The 17,500-nt window shown below is 47.2% G+C and overlaps 1 protein-coding gene across 2 annotated transcripts in view; it reads right to left on the reverse strand.

Annotated features, from left to right (window-relative positions):
- The window catches only part of ism2b (isthmin 2b), a 114,632-nt gene that overhangs the window by 93,738 nt on the left and 3,394 nt on the right, over window positions 1-17,500 (reverse strand). Inside the window, exons 2-3 of one of the 2 annotated variants that reach the window (XM_052524162.1) lie at window positions 12,070-12,309; window positions 8,635-8,926 (exon numbers count right to left, since the gene is read on the reverse strand). In XM_052524162.1, coding sequence (XP_052380122.1) covers window positions 8,635-8,926; window positions 12,070-12,309 — 532 coding nt within the window. The remainder of the gene's footprint in view (window positions 1-8,634; window positions 8,927-12,069; window positions 12,310-17,500) is intronic. The other variant, XM_052524161.1, reaches the window with a different exon arrangement.

The raw sequence follows: 17,500 nt of genomic DNA on the forward strand, positions 1-17,500 counted from the left end.
CTGCCCTGCCCTGTTCTGCCCTGCCCTGTTCTGCCCTGCTCTGTTCTGCCCTGCTCTGTTCTGCCCTGCCCTGTTCTGCCCTGCTCTGTTCTGCCCTGCCCTGTTCTGCCCTGCTCTGTTCTGCCCTGCTCTGTTATGTTCTGCTCTGTTCTGCCCTGCTCTGTTATGTTCTGCTCTGCCCTGCTCTGTTCTGCCCTGCTCTGTTCTGCCCTGCCCTGTTCTGCCCTGCTCTGTTCTGTTCTGTTCTGCTCTGTTCTGCCCTGCTCTGTTATGCCCTGTTCTGTTCTGCCCTGCTCTGTTCTGCTCTGTTCTGCCCTGCTCTGTTCTGCCCTGCTCTGTTCTGTTCTGTTCTGCCCCTGCTCTGTTATGTTCTGCTCTGTTCTGCCCTGCTCTGTTCTGCCCTGCCCTGTTCTGCCCTGCTCTGTTCTGCCCCTGCCCTGTTCTGCCCTGCCCTGTTCTGCCCTGCTCTGTTCTGCCCTGCTCTGTTATGTTCTGCTCTGTTCTGCCCTGCTCTGTTATGTTCTGCTCTGTTCTGCTCTGTTCTGCCTTGCCCTGTTCTGCCCTGCCCTGTTCTGCCCTGCTCTGTTCTGTTCTGCTCTGTTCTGCCCTGCTCTGTTCTGCCCTGCTCTGTTCTGCCCTGCTCTGTTCTGCCCTGTTCTGTTCTGCCCTGCTCTGTTCTGTTCTGCTCTGTTATGTTCTGTTCTGTTCTGCCCTGTTCTGTTCTGCTCTGTTATGTTCTGCTCTGTTATGTTCTGCCCTGCTCTGTTCTGCCCTGTTCTGTTCTGCCCTGTTCTGTTCTGCCCTGTTCTGTTCTGCCCTGTTCTGTTCTGCTCTGTTATGTTCTGCTCTGTTATGTTCTGCCTGCTCTGTTCTGCCCTGTTCTGTTCTGCCCTGTTCTGTTCTGCCCTGTTCTGTTCTGTTCTGCCCTGTTATGTTCTGCTCTGTTATGTTCTGCCCTGTTCTGTTCTGCCCTGTTCTGTTCTGCCCTGCTCTGTTCTGCCCTGCTCTGTTATGTTCTGTTCTGTTCTGTTATGTTCTGCCCTGCTCTGTTCTGCTCTGTTCTGTTCTGCTCTGTTATGTTCTGCCCCTGTTCTGTTCTGCCCTGTTCTGTTTTGCCCTGTTCTGTTCTGCCCAGCCCTGTTCTGTTCTGTTATGTTCTGCCCTGTTCTGTTCTGTTCTGCCCTGTTCTGTTCTGCCCTGTTCTGTTCTGCCCTGTTCTGTTCTGCCCTGCCCTGTTCTGTTCTGTTCTGTTATGTTCTGCCCTGTTCTGTTATGTTCTGCTCTGTTCTGTTCTGCCCTGCCCTGCTCTGTTCTGTTCTGCCCTGCTCTGTTCTGTTCTGCCCTGCTCTGTTCTGCCCTGCCTCTGTTCTGTTCTGTTATGTTCTGCCCTGTTCTGTTCTGTTCTGCCCTGTTCTGTTCTGCCCTGCTCTGTTCTGCCTGCTCTGTTCTGCCCTGCTCTGTTCTGCCCTGCTCTGTTCTGCCCTGCTCTGTTATGTTCTGCCCTGCTCTGTTCTGCCCTGCTCTGTTATGTTCTGCTCTGTTATGTTCTGCCCTGCTCTGTTATGTTCTGCTCTGTTCTGTTCTGCCCTGCTCTGTTCTGCCCTGCTCTGTTATGTTCTGCTCTGTTCTGTTCTGCCCTGTTCTGTTCTGCCCTGTTCTGTTCTGCCCTGTTCTGTTCTGCCCTGCTCTGTTCTGCCCTGCTCTGTTCTGCCCTGCTCTGTTCTGCCCTGCTCTGTTATGTTCTGCTCTGTTATGTTCTGCCCTGCTCTGTTCTGTTCTGCTCTGTTATGTTCTGCTCTGCTCTGTTCTGCCCTGTTCTGTTCTGCCCTGTTCTGTTCTGCCCTGTTCTGTTCTGCCCTGTTCTGTTCTGTTCTGCCCTGTTCTGTTCTGCCCTGTTCTGTTCTGTTCTGCTCTGTTCTGTTCTGCTCTGTTCTGTTCTGCCCTGCTCTGTTCTGTTCTGCCCTGCTCTGTTCTGTTCTGCCCTGTTCTGTTCTGTCCTGTTCTGTTCTGCCCTGTTCTGTTCTGCCCTGTTCTGTTCTGCCCTGTTCTGTTCTGTTCTGCCCTGTTCTGTTCTGTTCTGTTCTGTTCTGCCCTGTTCTGTTCTGCCCTGTTCTGTTCTGCCCTGTTCTGTTCTGCCCTGTTCTGTTCTGTTCTGCCCTGTTCTGTTCTGTTCTGCCCTGTTCTGTTCTGTCCTGTTCTGTTCTGCCCTGTTCTGTTATGTTCTGCTCTGTTCTGTTCTGCCCCTGCTCTGTTCTGTTCTGCTCTGTTATGTTCTGCTCTGTTATGTTCTGCCCTGCTCTGTTCTGGTCCGTTATGTTCTGCTCTGTTATGTTCTGCTCTGTTATGTTCTGCTCTGTTCTGTTCTGCTCCGTTCTGTTCTGCTCCGTTCTGTTCTGCTCTGTTATGTTCTGCTCTGTTCTGTTCTGCTCTGTTCTGTTCTGCTCTGTTCTGTTCTGCTCTGTTATGTTCTGCTCTGTTCTGTTCTGCTCTGTTCTGCTCTGTTCTGCTCTGTTCTGTTCTGCCCTGTTCTGTTCTGTTCTGTTCTGTTCTGCCCTGCTCTGTTCTGTTCTGCTCTGTTATGTTCTGCTCTGTTATGTTCTGCTCTGTTCTGTTCTGCCCTGCTCTGTTCTGCCCTGCTCTGTTCTGCCCTGTTCTGTTTCTGCCCTGCTCTGCCCTGTTCTGTTCTGCCCTGCTCTGTTCTGCCCCTGCTCTGTTCTGCCCTGCTCTGTTCTGTTCTGCTCTGTTATGTTCTGCCCCTGCCCTGCTCTGTTCTGCCCTGCTCTGTTCTGCCCTGTTCTGCCCTGTTCTGTTATGTTCTGCTCTGCTCTGCCCTGCTCTGTTCTGCCCTGTTCTGTTCTGCCCTGTTCTGTTATGTTCTGCTCTGCTCTGTTCTGCTCTGCTCTGTTCTGCCCTGCTCTGTTCTGCCCTGTTCTGTTCTGCTCTGCTCTGTTCTGCCCTGCTCTGTTCTGCCCTGCTCTGTTCTGCCCTGCTCTGTTCTGCCCTGTTCTGTTCTGCCCTGTTCTGTTATGTTCTGCTCTGTTCTGCCCTGTTCTGTTCTGCTCTGCTCTGTTCTGCTCTGCTCTGTTCTGCCCTGCTCTGTTCTGCCCTGCTCTGTTCTGCCCTGCCCTGTTCTGTTCTGCTCTGTTATGTTCTGCCCTGCTCTGTTATGTTCTGCTCTGTTCTGTTCTGCCCTGCTCTGTTCTGTTCTGCTCTGTTATGTTCTGCTCTGTTATGTTCTGCCCTGCTCTGTTCTGCTCTGTTCTGCTCTGTTCTGCTCTGTTCTGCTCTGTTATGTTCTGCTCTGTTCTGTTCTGCCCTGCTCTGTTCTGTTCTGCTCTGTTATGTTCTGCTCTGTTATGTTCTGCCCTGCTCTGTTCTGCTCTGTTCTGCCCTGCTCTGTTCTGTTCTGCTCTGTTATGTTCTGCCCTGCTCTGTTCTGCTCTGCCCTGTTCTGTTCTGCCCTGTTCTGTTCTGCCCTGTTCTGCCCTGTTCTGTTCTGCCCTGTCCTGCTCTGTTCTGCCCTGCTCTGTTCTGCTCTGTTATGTTCTGTTCTGTTCTGCTCTGTTCTGTTCTGCCCTGCTCTGTTATGTTCTGCTCTGTTATGTTCTGTTATATATATATTTTTCCCAGGTGTAAATCGATAAAGTGTATTCCACGTACCTGTGCCAAAAGGTTCAGTGCCATTCTCCATCTCGAAGGGAAAGCTTTAGCCACAGTGTTGACATCGTCTGGACAAGGCTCCATGTCACATTTGGAGGCCTCTGTCAGGGTGCAGGAGTAACCACAGGACCGTATCCTTTTCCTCTCTCCATGACCACAGGTGACAGAGCACGGAGACCAGGCCTCCACTCCTCCGTCTCCTCCTTCTCTGTGGGGGACAAAACAAAACTCATGATATTAAATTATAATGCATTTAGATGTATAATGTTTCTCCTATTTAAGCTGTTTTACATTTTATGGAGGTAACACACACACACACACACTTCTCCCCATCACACGATTACTCTCTAATCAGTAAGAGATTAATTTCTCTCCCAGCTGTGGGATTTCTAACTCGGCTCCATCCTAACTGTGTAGAACTCCAATTAGAAGCATTTGGCTGGTTCACCACCTGTGCTTAACAAGCTATCAGGAAAAGGAAAACACCTTGAAAGGGTTCATTAGTAGTACTACTTATGTTGTTTTTGGGGGGGAATCTGTACTTTACTATTTATATTTTTGATTACTTTTACTTTTACTACACTCTGAAAGAAAATCATGTACTTTTACTCCATACATTTTCCCTGACAGCCACAAGTTCTCGTTACATTATGAATGCTTAGCAGGACAGGAAAATGGTCCCAATTCACAGACTTATCAGAGAACATTCCTGCTCATCCCTTCTGCCTCTGTCTGGAGGACTCACTAAACAGAGAACATCCCTGCTCATGCCTTCTGCCTCTGGTCTGGAGGACTCACTAAACAGAGAACATCCCTGCTCAACCCTTCTGCCTCTGGTCTGGAGGACTCACTAAACAGAGAACATTCCTGCTCATCCCTTCTGCCTCTGGTTTGGAGGACTCACTAAACAGAGAACATTCCTGCTCATCCCTTCTGCCTCTGGTCTGGAGGACTCACTAAACACAAATACTTCATTTGTGAATTATGTCAGTGTGCCCCTGGCTATCCGTAAATGTAAAAAACAAAGAAAATTGTGCCGTCTAGTTTGACTAATATAAGGAGTTTTAAATGTTTTATACTTTTACTTTTGATATAAGTATATTTAAAATAATACTTTTAAGTAGTATTTTACTGGGTGGCTGGGTCATTTTCTTTTAAGGTATCTTTACTTTTACTCAAATATGACAATTGGGTACTTTTTCCCACCACTGTAGTTTTCCACCACTGTAGTTTTCCACCACTGTAGTTTTTCTACCACTGTAGTTTTCTACCACTGTAGTTTTCCACCACTGTAGTTTTCCACCACTGTAGTTTTTCCACCACTGTAGTTTTTTCCACCACTGTAGTTTTCCCACCACTGTAGTTTTCCACCACTGTAGTTTTCCACCACTGTAGTTTTCCACCACTGTAGTTTTTCTACCACTGTAGTTTTCCACCACTGTAGTTTTTCCACCACTGTAGTTTTTCCACCACTGTAGTTTTTCTACCACTGTAGTTTTTCTACCACTGTAGTTTTCCACCACTGTAGTTTTCCACCACTGTAGTTTTCCACCACTGTAGTTTTCCACCACTGTAGTTTTTCCACCACTGTAGTTTTCCACCACTGTAGTTTTTCCACCACTGTAGTTTTCCACCACTGTAGTTTTTCTACCACTGTAGTTTTCTACCACTGTAGTTTTCCACCACTGTAGTTTTCCACCACTGTATTTTTTCCACCACTGTAGTTTTCTACCACTGTAGTTTTCTACCACTGTAGTTTTTCCACCACTGTAGTTTTCCACCACTGTAGTTTTCCACCACTGTAGTTTTCCACCACTGTAGTTTTTCCACCACTGTAGTTTTTCCACTACTGTAGTTTCTACCACTGTAGTTTTCCACCACTGTAGTTTTCCACCACTGTAGTAAACAGTGCTGCTGAAAACAAAGCTAGATTTGGTTTAGATGTATTTACTGCACTGATGTAAGATCCAGAAGCTAGACTGTAGACATTACAAGGAAAAGTAAATAACCTCTTCAAACTCCATCTAATCCTTAACATCCACATTACTAATAGTGTCAAGTGAATTTATAGGAAAGTCTATTTTATAATTGTTTCCATGACAGAAAAATCCAAATCCATAACGAGGCTTTTCTATGTACAGTTGAATGCTCCTATGGTCTAACCTTTCTCCTCTGGTCTAACCTTTCTCCTCTGGTCTAACCTTTCTCCCCTGGTCTAACCTTTCTCCCCTGGTCTAACCTTTCTCCTCTGGTCTAACCTTTCTCCTCTGGTCTAACCTTTCTCCTCTGGTCTAACCATTCTCCTCTGGTCTAACCATTCTCCTCTGGTCTAACCTTTCTCCTCTGGTCTAACCTTTCTCCTCTGGTCTAACCTTTCTCCTCTGGTCTAACCTTTCTCCTCTGGTCTAACCTTTCTCCCCTGGTCTAACCTTTCTCCCCTGGTCTAACCTTTCTCCCTGGTCTAACCTTTCTCCCCTGGTCTAACCTTTCTCCCCTGGTCTAACCTGTCTAACCTTTCTCCTCTGGTCTAACCTTTCTCCTCTGGTCTAACCTTTCTCCCCTGGTTTAACCTTTCTCCTCTGGTCTAACCTTTCTCCTCTGGTCTAACCTTTCTCCTCTGGTCTAACCTTTCTCCTCTGGTCTAACCTTTCTCCTCTGGTCTAACCTTTCTCCCTGGTCTAACCTTTCTCCCTGGTCTAACCTTTCTCCTCTGGTCTAACCTTTCTCCCCTGGTCTAACCTTTCTCCCCTGGTCTAACCTTTCTCCTCTGGTCTAACCTTTCTCCTCTGGTCTAACCTTTCTCCTCTGGTCTAACCTTTCTCCTCTGGTCTAACCTTTCTCCGCTGGTCTAACCTTTCTCCGCTGGTCTAACCTTTCTCCTCTGGTCTAACCTTTCTCCTCTGGTCTAACCTTTCTCCCCTGGTCTAACCTTTCTCCCCTGGTCTAACCTTTCTCCCCTGGTCTAACCTTTCTCCCCTGGTCTAACCTTTCTCCCTGGTCTAACCTTTCTCCCTGGTCTAACCTTTCTCCCCTGGTCTAACCTTTATCTTCTGGTCTAACCTTTCTCCTCTGGTCTAACCTTTCTCCTCTGGTCTAACCTTTCTCCTCTGGTCTAACCTTTCTCCTCTGGTCTAACCTTTCTCCTCTGGTCTAACCTTTCTCCTCTGGTCTAACCTTTCTCCTCTGGTCTAACCTTTCTTTCAGCTGCCTGGGTCTGCTGTGGTCTACAGGGATGAGTAAAGCTGCTTGGCTCTGCTGTGGTCTACAGGGATGAATAGAGCTGCCTGGCTCTGCTGTGGTCTACAGGGATGAGTAAAGCTGCTTGGCTCTGCTGTAGTCTACAGGGATGAATAGAGCTGCCTGGCTCTGCTGTGGTCTACAGGGATGAATAGAGCTGCCTGGCTCTGCTGTGGTCTACAGGGATGAATAGAGCTGCCTGGCTCTGCTGTGGTCTACAGGGATGAATAGAGCTGCCTGGCTCTGCTGTGGTCTACAGGGATGAATAGAGCTGCCTGGCTCTGCTGTAGTCTACAGGGATGAATAGAGCTGTCTGCCTCTGCTGTGGTCTACAGGGATGAATAGAGCTGCCTGGCTCTGCTGTGGTCTACAGGGATGAATAAAGCTGCCTGCCTGTGCAGCCAGAAGGCACTATGCTCTTTTCCCATCATGCACAAGGAGAAAACTGACTGAGAACTAAGAGAAACAAAAAACAATAGAGGCGTAAATGTTATCCACGTCCCGAAAGCCCCCGAATTCTTGAACAGGCTCAAAAGGCCTTGCCGCCTAGGGCCCAGGGCAGAGGGCCGAGTCGGGGTCTGGGGGGCCCGGAGGGGGGATGAAAGACCCAGCCGAATGGCCCCTGTCATCCCCTGTTCCCAATCTGCCCTCTAATTATACACAAGCAGTGGACTGTTTTGTCCATCCGGGGGAACAGGCTCATGCTGCCATTAGCGAGCGCATCAGGCCCATCTTCAAAAGAGAGCAGGCCTCCACAGCGAGATGCAAGTTGGGACCCAGTGTCCACTTCAAAGGCTGGAGCTCCACAATGGCCTGACGGTCGAGTGCTCGCAGAGCATAGCTCTCTCGCTCGCTCAGTCAGTACAGCCCTGTCACCCCTGCCACAGTCCTCAGTCAGTACAGCCCTGCCGCAGTCCTCAGTCAGTACAGCCCTGCCGCAGTCCTCAGTCAGTACAGCCCTGCCACAGTCCTCAGTCAGTACAGCCCTGCCACAGTCCTCAGTCAGTACAGCCCTGCCGCAGTCCTCAGTCAGTACAGCCCTGCCGCAGTCCTCAGTCAGTACAGCTCTGCCACCCTGCCACAGTCCTCAGTCAGTACAGCCCTGCCACCCTGCCACAGTCCTCAGTCAGTACAGCCCTGCCACCCTGCCACAGTCCTCAGTCAGTGCCACCCTGCCACAGTCCTCAGTCAGTACAGCCCTGCCACCCTGCCACAGTCCTCAGTCAGTACAGCCCTGCCACCCTGCCACAGTCCTCAGTCAGTACAGCCCTGCCGCAGTCCTCAGTCAGTACAGCCCTGCTACCCTGCCACAGTCCTCAGTCAGTACAGCCCTGCCGCAGTCCTCAGTCAGTACAGCCCTGCCACCCTGCCACAGTCCTCAGTCAGTACAGCCCTGCCGCAGTCCTCAGTCAGTACAGCCCTGCCACCCTGCCACAGTCCTCAGTCAGTACAGCCCTGCTACCCTGCCACAGTCCTCAGTCAGTACAGCCCTGCCGCAGTCCTCAGTCAGTACAGCCCTGCCACCCTGCCATAGTCCTCAGTCAGTACAGCCCTGCCGCAGTCCTCAGTCAGTACAGCCCTGCCACCCTGCCACAGTCCTCAGTCAGTACAGCCCTGCCACCCTGCCACAGTCCTCAGTCAGTACAGCCCTGCCGCAGTCCTCTCTCTCTCTCTCTCTCTCGACTTTGTCCTGCTATACAGACACTGTGCCACTTAGCGAACAAAAGAAAGCCTCACCATAGTAGCTCTGTGTGGCGTCCCAACCCTCGTTCCAGCGACCGCTAGGGAGGGGCTTTTCGCTACCATACTCCAACAGGTAATCTTCCTCGACTTCCTCTTCCTCTCCAGTCTCCTCCGGCACTGAGCGGCCCGTCCCATCCTCGCTGGAGTCAGCGTCTGTGTATCCCCAGAACAGAGGCCAGAACAGCTTCTTACCCCCCAGCCAGCCTACAGAGGACGAGGGGATCCAGTCCTTTATCAGATCCATCTCTAAGTCCATGTTAGGGTCGTCCACTACCTCAATGGTCACCTGGGAGGGAGGAAAGCAGAGCGAATCATTTAGAGAATGAATAATTTAGAGAATTGTGTTGCGGACGACACAACAGTGGTAGGCTTGATTACCAACAACGACGAGAGACGGCCTACAGGGAGGAGGTGAGGGCCCTCTGAGTGTGGTGCCAGGAAAATAACCTCACACTCAACGTCAACAAAACTAAGGAGATGATTGTGGACTTCAGGAAACAGCAGAGGAACACCCCCTATCCACATCGATGGAACAGTAGTGGAGAGGGTAGCAAGTTTTAAGTTCCTCGGCATACACATCACAGACAAACTGAATTGGTTCACTCACACAGACAGCATCGTGAAGAAGGAAGGCGCAGCAGCGCCTCTTCAACCTCAGGAGGCTGAAGAAATTCGGCTTGTCACCAAAAGCACTCACAAACTTCTACAGATGCACAATCGAGAGCATCCTGGTACGGCAACTGCTCCGCCCACAACCGTAAGGCTCTCCAGAGGGTATTGAGGTCTGCACAATTCATCACCGGGGGCAAACTACCTGCCCTCCAGGACACCTACACCACCTGATGTTACAGGAAGGCCATAAAGATCATCAAGGACAACAACCACCCGAGCCACTGCCTGTTCACCCCGCTATCATCCAGAAGGCGAGGTCAGTACAGGTGCATCAAAGCAGGGACTGAGAGACTGAAAAACAGTTTCTATCTCAAGGCCATCAGACTGTTAAACAGCCACCACTGCTGCCAACACACTGACTCAACTCCAGCCACTTTAATAACGGAAATTGATGGGAAATTACGTAAAATATATCACTAGCCACTTTAAACAATGCTACCTAATATAATGTTTACATACCCTACATTATTCATCTCATATGTATACGTATATACTGTACTCTATATCATCTACTGCATCCTTATGTAATACATGTATCACTAGCCACTTTAACTATGCCACTTTGTTTACATACATACTCATCTCATATGTATATACTGTACTCGATACCATCTACTGTATCTTGCCTATGTCGCTCTGTACCATCACTCATTCATATATCTTTATGTACACATTCTTTATCCCTTTACACTTGTGTCTATAAGGTAGTAGTTTTGGAATTGTTAGTTAGATTACTCGTTGGTTATTACTGCATTGTCGGAACTAGAAGCACAAGCATTTCGCTACACTCGCATTAACATCTGCTAACCATGTGTATGTGACAAATAAAATTTGATTTGATTTGAGAACCATTGTGGAAGCATGATATTGATATTGATTCTGTGGACATGCTAAGATAGCTACAACTAGTCCTTATATGGTCACAGTCTGCCAAAACTAAAATGTTGAACACTTACTTCACAAAAATACATACTTTTAAGAAGAGGATGCACACAAAACTTAACATCTAAATGTCACTGGAAAGCCACAATGTAAGCAAGAGATGTTTACCAAATTCACTGACGACACATAAAACATACCTTTCAGAAGTATCAAGGGATTTACATGCCTAATTTCTAGCTCTGACTTAACCAGTCAGACATGAGATGGTCCGTGATGCACTCAGTCAGAAGATCCCACACGTAACCAGTCAGACATGAGATGGTCCGTGAGCACTCAGTCAGAAGATCCCACACGTAACCAGTCAGACATGAGATGGTCCGTGAGCACTCAGTCAGAAGATCCCACACGTAACCAGTCAGACATGAGATGATCCGTGAGCACTCAGTCAGAAGATCCCACACGTAACCAGTCAGACATGAGATGGTCCGTGAGCACTCAGTCAGAAGATCCCACACGTAACCAGTCAGACATGAGATGGTCCGTGATGCACTCAGTCAGAAGATCCCACACGTAACCAGTCAGACATGAGATGGTCCGTGAGCACTCAGTCAGAAGATCCCACACGTAACCAGTCAGACATGAGATGGTCCGTGATGCACTCAGTCAGAAGATCCCACACGTAACCAGTCAGACATGAGATGGTCCGTGAGCACTCAGTCAGAAGATCCCACGCGTAACCAGTCAGACATGAGATGGTCCGTGAGCACTCAGTCAGAAGATCCCACACGTAACCAGTCAGACATGAGATGGTCCGTGAGCACTCAGTCAGAAGATCCCACACGTAACCAGTCAGACATGAGATGGTCCGTGAGCACTCAGTCAGAAGATCCCACACGTAACCAGTCAGACATGAGATGGTCCGTGAGCACTCAGTCAGAAGATCCCACTACATCTCATTACACTGGTCGGCCACTACTGTATGACTCAACCTGTACGTTTGCTGACTCCCATAGTAGTTGTCAGCACCAGGCAACTCTGAGAGACCATAAGAGGCTAGAGCCTGCATGGGGTCATTACATCCAGCTCCAGCTAACCACATCCTGAACTGCCCTGAGTCGACCAGTAGATGGAACTAACCACCGTGGGATTGAGATGAGTTCAACGAAAGGACATGCTGAAGACATTGAGGCTAATCGCTGGAGGAATCACAGGAAAGGACATGCTGAAGACATTGAGGCTAATCGCTGGAGGAATCACAGGAAATGGAAGAAGTGAAGGTGAGGATTGGAACTATTTATTCAATGTGAAAATAGTTACCGTCTTGTTCTGCTGAACTTGGCATTCATGCCAAGTAGAACCTCCTCACCACAGAATGTAATCAAGATAAAGGATCTCTATAATCACTGCTCTTCCCTGCTTTACCAGGGTGCAATGCATTGTTGGTAGAGCATATATATATATATTTTTTTTACCTTTTTAAAAATGTAACTAGGCAAGTCAGTTAAGAACAAATTCTCGTTAACAATGACGGCCTACACCGGCCAAACCCGGACGACACTGAGCCAATTGTGTGCCGCCCTATGGAATTCCCAATCACAGCCGGTTGTGATACAGCCTGGATTCGAACCAGGGTGTCTGTAATGACACCTCTAGCACTTCCAACACCAGGATTCTGGGTTTGATTCCCGGGACCAACCATATGTAAAATGTATGCATGCAGGACTGTAAGTCCCTTTGGATAAAAGTGTCTGCTAAATGTCATATATTATGTATATTTATTATTTATATTAGGCGAGCTTCCCCCGTACAAATGTAAATCGCTCTTGAGGGGCTAGAACAACATTATAAAAATACTATCAATATTCGTCACCACACCTGGATGTTGGGGTTCTGCGAGCTGATGTCTGCGTTGGCCAGCTCAGGGAAGTTCTTCAGGTCCAGAACGAAGGGCTTGATCTCCTCAGGCTCAGGCTGGTGCAGAACCCCTACGGAGCGGTGCTGGGAGTGGAACCACCTCCTCTTGTGGCGGTGCTCAGTGACAGGGGGGAGGCGGCTCTGGACCTGGTTCTGTTGCTCCAGGGCCCCCGGTCCATGATGGACCCCACTGATGGGCGGCTGAGCACGAGCCCGAGGAAAAAGATAGGACACCTCAATTAATCATCATGACGAAACACAGTGGACTGGACCGCTCTGAAGACCTTGATGACATTAATCATAAACAATACAGTGATTACTGGCTAGTTTAAGATACAAAGGTCACTTGCTTTTGCCCAGGAAAAACATTTGCACCATGCTATGACTTAGTGACAGAGCTCCTAGAAACCATTGGGGCAGCAGACCAACCAGCCAAACCCCGTCCATCCGTCTGCTTCTCATTTATTTCCCACAGCAGCCAGAGCCCTGGCATCCAGGCCTTTGACAAAGAGGAGCCTGTGCCAGATTCTCTAGTTTTAATGAGAGCACTTCGAAGTCGTGGGACCCCTGGGATGGTGGGCAGGCTGGCCCTGTGTTTCAATCTGCCGTATCCTGCCATGCCCTAGGGCAGCAGGTAGCCTAGCGGTTAAGAGCGTTGGGCCAGTAACCGAAAGGTCGCTGGGTCAAATCCCCAAGCCTTGTGAAAGGCACTTGATCCTAATTGCTACAGGAACTCACTCTGGATGAGAATGTCTGCTAATAACTCAAATGTAAAGAATGTGCAGCTACACTCAACAGACAGAAGCCATAGGTCTCCCTAAGGTCCTCCTCCCTCTGTCTCTCCCTCTGTCTCTCCCTCTGTCTCTCCCTTTTCTCCTCCCTCTCTCTCTCCCTCTGTCTCTCCCTCTGTCTCTCCCTTTTCTCCTCCCTCTGTCTCTCCTCTGTCTCTCCCTTTTCTCCTCCTTCTGTCTCTCCCTCTGTCTCTCCTTTTCTCCTCCCTCTGTCTCTCCCTGTCTCTCCCTCTGTCTCTCCCTTTTCTCCTCCCTCTGTCTCTCCCTTTTCTCCTCCCTCTGTCTCTCCCTGTCTCTCCCTCTGTCTCTCCCTCTGTCTCTCCCTCTGTCTCTCCTTTTCTCCTCCCTCTGTCTCTCCCTCTGTCTCTCCCTTTTCTCCTCCCTCTGTCTCTCCCCTGTCTCCCTCTGTCTCTCCCTCTGTCTCTCCCTCTCTCTCCCTTTTCTCCTCCCTCTGTCTCTCCCTCTGTCTCTCCCTCTGTCTCTCCCTCTGTCTCTCTCCCCTCTGTCTCTCCCTTTTCTCCTCCCTCTGTCTCTCCCTGTCTCTCCCTCTGTCTCTCCCTCTGTCTCTCCCTTTTCTCCTCCCTCTGTCTGCCTGTCTGTGACAAAGTGAACATCGTCTAGCTCTGACATTGCTGATAGCTACTTTATTGCGGAAAAATGTACTCACTATGACTGTGATACTGTATGTGGTTATCTCAACTTGCTATCTTAAGATGAATGCACTAGATTGTCAGTCGCTCTGAATAAGAGCGTCTGCTAAATGACTCAAATGTAAATGTCAACCATCCTTTAGATCAATTTGCCACTAAAAATGTATCTAAGGTCAGGTAAGGGTCTTCTATTACTCAACGCTTTCAATACAGCCAGTATCTACAGTGGTAATAAATAGCCCAAACATCTGACAGGACTTCAGTAACTGAAGCAGTGCCAGTTTGCGGTCTGAAATGTAGTGCAGTTTAAACCAATATCTGGAGTGGTGACAAAACAGTTGGTTATGGGCCCGAGAACAGACTGTACTTTTCAGTGGCTGCAATTCTCCCATAAAAAGTCAGCCTGTTGGTCGGTCAGATCTGAACGACGGAGAGGTTTGACTGTGTGTGATATTAGATTGCTTCTTGTGTAAATATTTTCTGTCTGGATTTTAATGATTTGTAATGTAACCCCTGTCAAACATGATTGACTCTTTACTGATGAGAGGAGGATCCTGAAGACTTCCTCTGGGTCTTGTCAGGTCCCTCTGAGAATTAGGGGATGGTCATTACACGCTTCCAAACACATTAGGACTTGTCTTCCTTATTTCTTCTGTGTTTTGATTGGATCTGGTGATCTATCATTTTGATTTAATTGGATCTGGTGATCTATCATTTTGATTTAATTGGACCTGGTGATCTATCATTTTGATTTAATTGGACCTGGTGATCTATCATTTTGATTTAATTGGACCTGGTGATCTATCATTTTGATTTAATTGGACCTGGTGATCTATCATTTTGATTTAATTGGACCTGATGATCTATCATTTTGATTTAATTGGACCTGGTGATCTATCATTTTGATTTAATTGGACCTGGTGATCTATCATTTTGATTTAATTGGACCTGGTGATCTATCATTTTGATTTAATTGGATCTGGTGATCTATCATTTTGATTTAATTGGACCTGGTGATCTATCATTTTGATTTAATTGGACCTGGTGATCTATCATTTTGATTTAATTGGATCTGGTGATCTATCATTTTGATTTAATTGGACCTGGTGATCTATCATTTGATTTAATTGGACCTGGTGATCTATCATTTTGATTTAATTGGATCTGGTGATCTATCATTTTGATTTAATTGGATCTGGTGATCTATCATTTTGATTTAATTGGATCTGGTGTTCTGTATTTTGATTTAATTGGATCTGGTGATCTATCATTTTGATTTAATTGGACCTGGTGATCTATCATTTTGATTTAATTGGACCTGGTGATCTATCATTTTGATTTAATTGGACCTGGTGATCTATCATTTTGATTTAATTGGATCTGGTGTTCTGTATTTTGATTTAATTGGACCTGGTGATCTATCATTTTGATTTAATTGGACCTGGTGATCTATCATTTTGATTTAATTGGACCTGGTGATCTATCATTTTGATTTAATTGGATCTGGTGATCTATCATTTTGATTTAATTGGACCTGGTGATCTATCATTTTGATTTAATTGGACCTGGTGATCTATCATTTTGATTTAATTGGATCTGGTGATCTATCATTTTGATTTAATTGGATCTGGTGTTCTGTATTTTGATTTAATTGGATCTGGTGATCTATCATTTTGATTTAATTGGATCTGGTGTTCTGTATTTTGATTTAATTGGATCTGGTGATCTATCATTTTGATTTAATTGGATCTGGTGATCTATCATTTTGATTTAATTGGATCTGGTGATCTATCATTTTGATTTAATTGGATCTGGTGATCTATCATTTTGATTTAATTGGATCTGGTGATCTATCATTTTGATTTAATTGGATCTGGTGATCTATCATTTTGATTTAATTGGATCTGGTGATCTATCATTTTGATTGAATTGGACCTGGTGATCTATCATTTTGATTGAATTGGATCTGGTGATCTATCATTTTGATTTAATTGGACCTGGTGATCTATCATTTTGATTTAATTGGATCTGGTGATCTATCATTTTGATTTAATTGGATCTGGTGATCTATCATTTTGATTTAATTGGATCTGGTGATCTATCATTTTGATTTAATTGGATCTGGTGATCTATCATTTTGATTTAATTGGATCTGGTGATCTATCATTTTGATTTAATTGGATCTGGTGATCTATCATTTTGATTTAATTGGATCTGGTGATCTATCATTTTGATTTAATTGGATCTGGTGTTCTGTATTTTGATTTAATTGGATCTGGTGTTCTGTATTTTGATTTAATTGGACCTGGTGATCTATCATTTTGATTTAATTGGATCTGGTGTTCTATATTTAAGCAATAAGGCCGGTGGAGGTGTGGTATATGGCCAATATACCACGGCCAAGGGCTGTTCTTAATGACTATGCATAGATAATAACGTATATAATAAAAGAGGGTGTGTGGGGGAGGGGCAATGCAAATAGCCTGGGTGACCATTTAATTAGATGTTCAGGAGTCTTATGGCTTGGGGGTAGAAGCTGTTCAGAACCCTCTTGGACCTAGACTTGGCGCCCCAGTTTCGCTTACCCTGCGGTAACAGAGAGAACAGTCTACAGACAATTTTTAGGGCCTTCCTCTGACACCGCCTGGTATTGAGGTCCTGGATGGCAGGAAGCTTGGCCCCAGTGATGTACTGGGCTGTACGCATTACCCTCTGTAGTGCCTTGCAGTCGGAGGCAGAGCAGTTGCCCTACCAGGCAGTGATGCAACCAGTCATGCTTTCGATTGTGCAGCTGTATAACCTTTTGAGGATCTGAGGACACATGCCAAATCTTTTCAGTCTCCTGACGGGGAATAGGTTTTGTCGTGCCCTCTTCACGACTGTCTTGGTGTGCTTGGACCATGCTAGTTTGTTGGTGATGTGGACACCAAGAAATGTGAAGCTCTCAACCAGAATTGGGGCGTGCTCAGTCCTCCTTTTCCTGTAGTCCACAATCATCTCCTTTATCTTGATCACGTTGAGGGAGAGCTTGTTGTCCTGGCACCACATTGCCAGGTCTCTGACCTCCTCCCTATAGGCTGTCTCGTCATTGTCGGTGATCAGGCCTACCACAGGGAGTACAGGAGGGGACTGAGCACGCACCCCTGAGGGGCCCCAGTGTTGAGGATCAGTGTGGCGGATGTGTTGTTACCTACCCTTACCACCTGGGGGTGGCTCAGTCCCCTCCTGTACTCCCTGTTCACTCATGACTGCATGGCCAGCCACGACTCCAACACCATCATTAAGATTGCCGATGATACAACAGTGATCACCGACAATAGCGAGACTGCCTATAGGGAGTTCAGGATCCAGTTGCAGGGAGGTGTTTAGTCCCAGGGTCCTTAGCTTAGTGATGAGCTTTGAGGGAACTATGCTGTTGAACGCTGAGCTGTAGTTGCTCAGTGAATAGCATTCTCACATACATGTTCCTTTTGTCCAGGTGGGAAAGGCCAGTGTGGAGTGCAATAGAGATTGCATCATCTGTGAATCTGTTAAGGCGGTGTGCAAATTTAGGTGGGTCAGGGTTTCTGGGATAATGGTGTCGATATGAGCCATGATCAGCCTTTCAAAGCACTTCATAGCTACAGATGTGAGTGCTACGGGTTGGTAGTCATTTAGGCAGGTTAACTTAGTGTACTTGGGCACAGGGACTATGGTGGTCTGCTTGCAACATGTTGGTATTACAGACTCAGACAGGGAGAGGTTGAAAATGTCAGTGAAGACACTTGCCAGTTGGTCAGCGCATGCTCACAGTACACGTCCTGGTATTCCGTCTGGCCCTGCGGCCTTGTCAATGTTGACCTGTTTAAAGGTCTTACTCACATCGGCTGCGGAGAGCGTGTTATTTGCCTCGATGCGAGTATAGAAGTAGTTTAGCTCGTCTGGTAGGCTTGTGTCACTGGGCAGCTCTAG

The sequence above is a fragment of the Oncorhynchus keta genome, chromosome 8 (assembly GCF_023373465.1).
Source record: "Oncorhynchus keta strain PuntledgeMale-10-30-2019 chromosome 8, Oket_V2, whole genome shotgun sequence".
NCBI classification, from domain to species: Eukaryota; Metazoa; Chordata; class Actinopteri; order Salmoniformes; family Salmonidae; genus Oncorhynchus; species Oncorhynchus keta.